The 9,083-nt window shown below is 40.1% G+C and overlaps 2 protein-coding genes across 2 annotated transcripts in view; one reads left to right on the top strand and one right to left on the bottom strand.

Annotated features, from left to right (window-relative positions):
- Positions 1–700: 700 nt before the first annotated feature.
- The window catches only part of vps50 (VPS50 EARP/GARPII complex subunit), a 44,532-nt gene continuing 36,149 nt past the window's right edge, over positions 701–9,083 (bottom strand). Inside the window, exons 31-33 of the transcript XR_013330238.1 lie at positions 4,995–5,119; positions 1,059–1,405; positions 701–826 (exon numbers count right to left, since the gene is read on the bottom strand). The gene's annotated coding sequence lies outside the window, so the exon portion shown is untranslated. The remainder of the gene's footprint in view (positions 827–1,058; positions 1,406–4,994; positions 5,120–9,083) is intronic.
- Positions 728–7,626, top strand: calcr (calcitonin receptor). The gene is made up of 18 exons (XM_077742914.1): positions 728–799; positions 887–1,013; positions 1,080–1,190; positions 1,258–1,367; positions 1,994–2,066; positions 2,130–2,240; positions 2,313–2,425; positions 2,668–2,836; positions 2,910–3,020; positions 3,085–3,197; positions 3,351–3,442; positions 3,932–4,058; positions 4,854–5,007; positions 5,090–5,150; positions 5,224–5,290; positions 5,375–5,593; positions 5,946–5,987; positions 6,526–7,626. Exons 2-18 carry the CDS (start codon positions 953–955, stop codon positions 6,742–6,744), a joined length of 1,953 nt encoding a protein of 650 aa, XP_077599040.1. The 5' UTR covers positions 728–799; positions 887–952; the 3' UTR covers positions 6,745–7,626.

The raw sequence follows: 9,083 nt of genomic DNA, 5'->3' as shown, positions 1-9,083 counted from the left end.
TACGAGATTAAGCGTCCTCCGCAAAAAAACTCTTTTCACCTCCAGACTGAAAGTTTGCCAGATAAGCCTTGACACAAAAAAAAAAATGGCTTGCACTGAGCTGCATTATCAAAATGGGTTTGCCTGGCAGGCTTTTTCATCTGTGGCCCTTCTTGCGATTGCAAACAATTCCAACTGAGATAAGAACCCTCGCAAAGAAAGTGGCTTACAAATAAATTTGGATGAAGATCAGAGAAAGGAGAATGTTTCCAGCTATTTTTAGCCAAGTTCTTTTTTGCCGGTTTTCACTCTTTTGTCTCTACAGTGCATCGACTCGTTTCCGGAATCGAACTCGCGGCCGGGAATCGGCGAACGGAGTCGATGTCTCGGCAAAGCCAATCCGCAAAACAGAAGTGGTGAGATTTTTTTGTCGTATTAGGCCTTATTGGTGTCATTGGCGACCAATCTAGTGATGATATGATCACTGACGGGCTTCTTCAAAATTGATTGGGCGCATATTGGCGCAAATAAACTGAAATTGTTGTCTGGTTTTAGTGGAAAGTTTTTGCGGACAAATGTGGGGTGAATTTTTGTGCTGGGAAGAAACACCGCGGAATACTTTGGTGACTAAAAAGTGTTCGCACCAACGTCCCGGTAAGATTTCTTCACATAACTTAACAAATAAAGTCAATAAAAAAGTGGTCACTTACAGGGTTGTTGCGTTTTTTTGTTGTAATTTGCAGGATGGGTGACAAAACATTGTGATCTTGATGGAAAATGGGTCCAAGTAGAATCCACTTGTCCACCAGCAAGAATTGAGGTTTTCCCATTTCTACACTTGAAAGAACTGAAAAAAAAACAGATGTTCAGATTAGCCAAGATTTTTTTTGTGTCTCGGTCCTTTTAGGAATTGTCTAATGTGTTGGAAGATGACCCGACAAATGAAGCCAATCAAAACATCAGACAGAAAATAATGGAGAAGAAAGAAAAATGCCTGATGAAAATAAAACAAGATCTGGTTGGGAATAAAACAGGTGGTGTTTTTGGCTATTTGCATTCCCAAACATGGCAGTACTGACCTTATTGTTTTTATATGACAGGCTCCTTCTGTAGTCCAATTTGGGATGGTTGGCTTTGCTGGGATCAAACACCGGTTCAAACCTACGCCGTGCAGAACTGTCCGGATTATTTTCTGGATTTTCAGACAACAGGTTGACCTTCAATGTCTTTGATGGCGCTATGAACTCTTTGGTATGGATTTCTTTTGTCTTGTTAAAGGAAAGGCCAGCAAATACTGCAGAAAAGGCGGTGAGTGGTTTCGCCATCTGGACGGCGGCACATTTTGGACCAACTACAGTCTGTGTTCTGGCGAGGAGAAGGCGTCCAGGGTGAGTTTGGCTCAATGTACTCTTCACTTTGTGAATTTCTACAGAAAAGAAAATCTCAGTTAAATGCATTAAAGAAAAAATACTTAAAAAAATTGCTGACAATTGAGGTCCAATACATTTTAACTGTCAAAAGGGATTGGATGTCATTTGTCATTAATGGCAATTTAAGAGTCAAAGAGCTAAAGATAGATTATACATCTATTATTTGTGGGATTAATTGAAGGATTGGAAAGATTAATCTTTGGATTTTAACACTCTCCGAGTTGAATTGGATTGGTCGCTGATTCCTGATTTGAATTGCCAGACAGTCCATTTGGATTGTACGCACGTAACCGTAAAACTGTTGTAGTAAATTTTTCCTGGCAAGAGAAAGGGAGTCATTGTTGGAAATATCATCTCCAGCCATCAGTTAGACAAAATGGATTTGTTGTTTTTTTCTTCAATTTTGTGTGTTATTCATTGCTTGACTTTGATGTCATCATTCCCGTCAGAGACTTCAACGATAAGACTAAGTGCGGCTCCTGCTTTTATCTGCACTTTACTGGGCAACTATTGATTCAGTGCAGACAAACCAAAATGCCACAGGAAACTTTCCTCACTTTTTCTTCTTCTTTTCAATCCAACAGAAGCAAAAACTACTCGGGAGTGAGTACAAATGCCTCCTAAAAATGAGCCAAGACCCGCCCTATAATGAGTCAGGTAACAAATCACTGAAATGAGACAAGTCGGAATATTTGAACCAGGTCAATTTTGGTGGTGCAGGGCTGTACTGCAATCGGACCTGGGACGGATGGACTTGTTGGGACGATACGGCGGCAGGAACCCAAGCCACCCAAAATTGCCCAGATTTCTTTTCGGATGCCGAATCCAACGGTGGGAATGCCGTCTTCTCTTGATTGGTTATCCATTAACGTAGGACTTTGAGACTTGTTTTTCTGTCTTTAGAAAAGGCCAGCAAGTACTGCGACCAGGACGGGAACTGGTATCGCCACCCGCAAAGTGACAGAACTTGGACCAACTTCACACAGTGCGCCGTAGACATTCACCAAAAGATGGAGGTGCGCCTTAAATGACCGAGTCTGGGCTTCTCAAATGTTAAATTGATCGAGAGGCGCTTGTTCAAAGACGCTTTGACCGGTCGCCGAGGGTCTAGTTGCAATCGATTTAACGCCTCGGAGAATGATCTGGCCGCAATGAATAAATGAGATTATTGACGAGCACAGTCGAGGATGTGAACTTGGGTTCTTCCAACTGCAAGACTGACAAAATACACCCCCCCCCCCCCGACTTGTCTACACAGGGAGCAAGCGCCCAACTCTCGGGGGTCATCGAGCAAGACTTCCCAGACGAGATCACCGTAGGCCCCTTGGTCAACCAGGACCAGCAGGAGCCCGGAAGGGAAAGAATCCTGGACAGCCAGTACAAATGCTTTGAGAAAATGAAGAGTGAACCTCCATACAATAAGTCAAGTAAGGACCTTGTTGCAATTGCTAGTACATGATTGGCCCTAAATTGAGTTGTTGTTTTTTTTTGGCTTGGCAGGACTATACTGCAGTCGCAACTGGGACGGCTGGTTGTGCTGGGGGGACACTCCAGTGGGGACATACGCCTCCCAAAACTGCCCCAATTATTTTGTGGATTTTGACCCAACAGGTAAGAAGTAAATGGAAAACCTATTTTTAGCTATTCTTCACTGATTTTTTTTTTTAATGTGTAGAAAAGGCAACTAAATACTGCGGCGATGACGGGCGCTGGTTTCGCCACCCGGACACCAACCGAACTTGGTCCAACTATACTCTCTGTAATGAAAACACTAAAGTCAAACTGAAGGTAAACAACCCCCAAAAAAGCATCTTTTCATGAGTTTCACTTCCATTTTCAGTTCAACTCAATTGACCTACCTGAAAAACAAGCGCTACAAAAAATATATTACGATTCCAACTCGATACTCTGACCAAAAAAATGGCTTTTGTTTCTTTGCAGTCAGCATACATCCTGTTTTACATGGCTATCGTGGGTCATGCCTTATCTATCGCCTCCCTGCTTATCTCCTTGGCCATCTTCTTCTACTTCAGGTAGAGTAATAAAGCCGACCTACCCACAAAAAATCTCACCATCTTGCCATCCGGATACCATTTGTCATGGCAGCAAAATGATAAACGTTACCACAGTCTTTCGTACGTTCCCTCGTACATGATAGTTCATTTTAGCGGCACTCTGTTCATACTACTTTAATGGCTGTACTTGGTTTTGTTCAGCCACCTAATTTAAAAAGCTACTAGGGTTCCGTTTGGTAATAACTTCCCACCGACTCTGCTATTATTGAAGTCTGCGCACAAGACTTTCTTTAAGAAAGATGAATCATGGCGCAGGAATTGCTGATCGTGAGAGCAGCTTTGAGAAAATGAATCAAGCCGACAGGCTAGATTTTGGTTTCTTCATACTTTAAAAGTCACGTTGGAACCTGACGTTATGTTATAGGAGACAGATGGGAAAGGTTGACGATATGGAAGGTTTTGTAAATGTTGAAAATCAACAAAGAATGCCGTTTTTTGATTCAACAGGAGTCTGAGCTGCCAGAGGATAACCCTGCACAAGAACCTTTTCTGTTCCTTCGTGCTCAACTCGGCCCTGACTATAATTTACTTGATTTCTGTGGTCAACAATCCCAAAATGGTGTCCAGGAATCCAGTGAGTTGCTTCCTAAGTGGCTGGAAAACCAATCCAGTTGCATTTTTACGTGAATTCCGGTCCAGTTGCTAACCAAAGAGTTAATAGAATCCAGCTTCAAAGAGTGATATTTCACTAGATGCCATTGAAATGTGTCTTTTTTTTGGTTTGGAAATTCCCCCCTATCCCCCCCGTATTAAAATCTCCCAGGTCTTCTTAGAACATGGCAATAAATCTGTCTTGAGAAAATGCTCTACGAGCCGGACGGAACATAAATAAAGCTTTTAGAAAGTAAGCCTGCTTTGGAAAGAGTCAAAGAATGTTCTCTTTCTTTTCCTATCCAAGTTTAAATTGACATTTTAAAAGAAATGGACGTCAAATAAATCCGTCATGAATAATAGACGCATTCCCCTTTTCTATGTTTGTAAGTTTGAAATAGTGACTGTCGCATCCACATTCCAAAATAAAAAAGATTAACATAATTTGTGGCAGATGATTTACATCTGAAGTCAAATCTTATCTGGGATTCTAAAACAAAGTTGAGAAGAAGTTCTGTTTGGAGTCCAATTGGCGGTAGACACCAATGCTAACAGCTAGCTTTTAGCTACATCAGTACAGATGAACTCATACAAAGACATTTAATTTCTTATTTTGACTGTATTTCATGTATTTATCAATAGATTTAAAGTCCTATTACCTGCAACCTCATTACTGTTATAAAGCCAAATATCGGTATTGTTTATGACCTATTAGAAATGAATATTTAGCAAACAAAACAGTTAATTTCGACCTCCAATTCTGTTATTTTTCTTGCAGGTTGGCTGCAAAGTCCTCCACTTCTTCCACATGTATCTGCTTGGATGCAATTACTTCTGGATGTTATGTGAAGGAATCTATCTGCACACGCTAATTGTCGTGGCCGTGTTTGCCGAGGAACAGCATTTGCATTGGTATTACCTCTTGGGCTGGGGTGAGTCGGCATTATTTTCCTCCTTAGGATCCTCGGTGTGTAGATAGTCCTGTTCATGTGATGTTCTTGTTCCTCCTCCAAGGTTTTCCTCTGGTGCCCGCCATCATCCACGCTATGGCAAGAAAAACATTTTTTGATGACAAGTGTGTCCCGTCGACATGGAAATGATTGTTTTTGTGTGCGCTTTCATGTATTTATTTTCTTCACTTTCTCTAGTTGTTGGATGAGCGTGGAGACACATCTGCTGTACGCGGTTCACGGTCCCATAGTCGCGGCTCTCCTAGTAAGTCTATTTATAGCGCGGCGCTTCACGGTGTATTGTCAAGGAAAGACAGCTCTTTTGCATTTTTTGTTGTGTCTCGTACAGGTGAATCTGTTTTTTTTGCTGAATATTATTCGAGTGCTGGTGACCAAGTTGAGGGACACCCACCGAGCCGAGTCCAACATGTACATGAAGGCCGTGAGGGCCACGCTCATTTTGGTGCCGCTTCTGGGAATACAATTTGTCATTTTTCCGTGGAGGCCCGAGAATAGGCTGGCCGGGGAAGTCTATGAATATGTCATGCACATACTCATGCATTACCAGGTGAGTTTGTACCTTGGGAGGTATTTCTTACAGGAGGACAAATATTTTTGACAATTCATTGAGATTAATCTAGGGTTGATTGAGATGAATCTGAAATAGTTTGAGATTAATCTAGGGTTGATTGACATTAATCTAAAATTGGTTGAGATCAATCTAAAATTGGTTGAGATTAATGTAAAATTGGTTGAGATTAATGTAAAATTGGTTGAGATTAATGTAAAATTGGTTGAGATTAATGTAAAATTGGTTGAGATGAATCTAAAATTGGTTGAGATTAATCTAGGGTTGATTGAGATTAAATTTATTTTAAGTAATTTTTTCTAATGATTTCATCCTCTGGATTGTTTTGCAGGGATTACTGGTGGCAACGATATTCTGCTTCTTCAATGGCGAGGTGAGTCATTTTAGTTCAGCGCAGTAACGAGGAAAAATAGCCCTCTACGATATCAAAATGTCACAACTGCTCAGTTTTGTACACGCATACAAATGAAGAGACCCCATTTATCTGTCAGACATGAACTAACGAGCCAAGGTCAATGCTAAAGAAGGTGTTCAAATGCGCCGTCACCATGGAGTCCATGTTTGTTTCTTCAAGATAGCCGTTCAGGGTGTCTTAATAAGAGTTCTCTGGGGGCTGTCTTCTATATTTTTCTTTTGTTTTGCTTTTTTTCAATTCAATCATCATCCACAATGCTTCCTTTGTGGATTGAGGTCAGCCCAACAAACCTCAATGCTGTCTATGTGACACCAAGCGCGAAAACGGCACATGGACTTATAGCTAATCGCATTATCTGCAATGAATCGGAATCTATCGCCATTAATCTAATGCTAGATTGCCAGCAAATGATTACTTTCAGTGCCATTGATGGGATTATTTTTTTCTACACAAGAATGTTAGGTTTTGTTATAGCCTAATTGGGTTTTATTTGCAGGTCCAAGCCACTCTAAAGAGACAATGGATGCAGTACAAGACGGAATGGGGTCAGAGACGAAGGGACCACTGCTCAATGCGTTCCACGTCTTACACAGCCACCTCCATTACGGAGGTGCCGCCCTTTATGTATCACCAGGAAGGCAACGGCGAGCACTTGAACGCCCGTCACGCCGAAGACTCGGAACTGGTTGCTTTGAAAGCGGGAGAAATCCCTTAAAAAAACTCTAAATGAGGGCGAATCTCAGAGAACAGCTTTTCACGGGTCGAACAGGACGGAGGAGGAGTCACTTTTAATCACTTTATTGGCTAATTTTTGTCACCAGGCTGCTGCCGATGAAGACACGGGAATAACTGTGATGACAATTTAGTTTGAGGGTGATCAATAACGACGCCAAAGGGGTACTAGTGACTGGTCGTACCCTAACATTCAAGTATACACAGTGGACATATTGAGTGTAATACTGATGACTTGGATTTGCATATTAGGATTTAAGAGCTGTTATTTGTTTTGTATTTTTCTTTTCTTAATCCATGAAAAAGATGGATCTCAAAGTTTTTGGGTTTAGATTTGTTTTTTTTTTTATAGTTTTTTGTACGCTCCAGTGCAAGCGTTTTGGTCACGTGCCAAGAAAACAGAACCATTCACTGCGTCACTGTTTCAGAACTCGGGAATCGTGTACATAAAAATGAAATAATTATAAAAAGGAATATTTTTTTTCTATGAATAATTTATCATCCTAAAAGAGAGCGTGCAGCATTAATAAGTTTGAAAATATGGGATGTCAATCGCCGTCTATGGTGGTGAATGAGTTAAAACTAAAGCTTTACAAAAAAAATGTTATACTTGACTGATATTGAGTTAGTCAAAAAAAAACAATAGTAACAATCAAATGGTGTATTTATTCCAGTATGTTTCTCACTTCTCCAAATGTTTTTGTGTCCATTTTGTGTGTCTTGACAAAGTTTCGGTGCTTTTTGTTCAAGCAAAAATTGCATTGGGTTTATCATTTGTGCTATGTGACGCCATGTTGGAAAATATTTGCTTGTCTCAAATGACATCACTGCAAAAATATTTAAATGTTTTCTTTTGGAAAGAAAATATCCTGATTGAGTGATTTTTTTGTTCGAATCGGAGTGACGTTCCAGCTAAACATTGCAAATCACGGTTGTTATCGTACTAAACTCGCCCTATTGGCTCCTTTAATAAGAATAATTTGTGCCTTGCTAGCGCCCTCAGTGAAAAATGTGCAATTTCAGGCTCGGTTGGATCCAGAGAAGAAGACAAAGGGCTCTCCTTTGAATTTTTCTCGCCGCTTCCGTGAGCTTGATGAGGTGATGACGATAACAACGCCGATGTGAGTTAGCGTCTTACGATCAAAATAATGGAAAAAGTCAAGGCGCGGATATTATGTAATCACATTCCAGTGTAATTGTATGCAAAGTGTTTGGTTTAGGAGGGCTTAGATGGGGAGGAAATTTACATAATTGCACCAACGTAAACCATCTCAACGGATGTGTAGTCACAGTACACTGTGGAATTTCAAGTACTACAAAAAAACGAGTTTATTTCACAAGGCAATGCCCCAAATTCAATAAAAGTGATCTAAAAATCCTTAAAACTAAAAGGAAGCTACTTTAAAATGCCACAAAGTCGACAGGAATAAACTCAATAGCAGCCAATGTGTTAAATAAATGCCATGTAAAGGTTAAAAACAATGCGATAATGTTAAAGTTAAATTGAATTATAAGAGAAAATAGCCACTTTGTAAAAATAAAGAGTCTATTGAATAAATAAATGAATGAAAAAGACATCTTTGATCAACATTGCATCAGTAGTTCTAATAAATGAAAAACAAGTTGATATTTGCAGAAAAAGGCCTTGTGGGCACGTCATTTGTGGCAACACGCTGAATGACCTTTCCCAATACAACAACACTGAGCTAATTAGACACGGAATGGCGGTGAATTGAAATGAAGGGGAGGAGAAGAAAAAATAAAAACACTCCATTGACTTTCACTTACACAACTGTGATCTACACTATTTGTATTCTTTCTTTTTTGGATGAAAGAAGTAGGTAGCAACAAAAATTCCCTGATTATCAAAAGTTTGATATTGTGGACGGCACAAATGTGATTATAGATATGCGAATATTTATCTTAACTGATAAAGCAGAGGAATGACCCGCCTGAGGCGTTCTCGGAATCCTAAACTGACAGAAATGAAGAAAAAGCTGAAATGGCTTTTCTTATGAGCCCCCAAAGATGGCGAATATTTGCTGTTATTTGAAAAAGCGCTGTGTACTGCACTATTTAAGTTAAAGTGACGGTTTTACTTATAGCGTTTTAGTGTCAACATGGTCACTTAAAAAAAAAAGTCATGTTGTCTGGGGTAGGATCCAGCACCCCTGCGGCACAAAAAAATATGAAATTTGTTCCACGTGCATACATGTAATAAGAGCAAGTCAATTGCTGTGTGAAATATTACTGTATATGTTGATGTTGGCACATTTTAAACACGTTTGTTCTGTACTGAACGTGAAGATATATTGCTTTCAT

The sequence above is a fragment of the Stigmatopora nigra genome, chromosome 21, assembly GCF_051989575.1.
Source record: "Stigmatopora nigra isolate UIUO_SnigA chromosome 21, RoL_Snig_1.1, whole genome shotgun sequence".
Taxonomy (NCBI): domain Eukaryota; kingdom Metazoa; phylum Chordata; class Actinopteri; order Syngnathiformes; family Syngnathidae; genus Stigmatopora; species Stigmatopora nigra.
The sequence above is the reverse complement of the archived record's forward strand: the minus strand, read 5'-3'. Positions and strand labels throughout refer to the sequence as shown.

Bases quoted from the DNA above. Each gene is read 5' to 3' on its own strand.
- calcr (XM_077742914.1), top strand. From the start codon at position 953: ATGGAGAAGAAAGAAAAATGCCTGATGAAAATAAAACAAGATCTGGTT. The intron at 5,008-5,089 runs GTGAGTCGGCAT...TCCTCCTCCAAG, and splicing joins GTATTACCTCTTGGGCTGGG to GTTTTCCTCTGGTGCCCGCC. The intron at 5,594-5,945 runs GTGAGTTTGTAC...ATTGTTTTGCAG, and splicing joins ACATACTCATGCATTACCAG to GGATTACTGGTGGCAACGAT.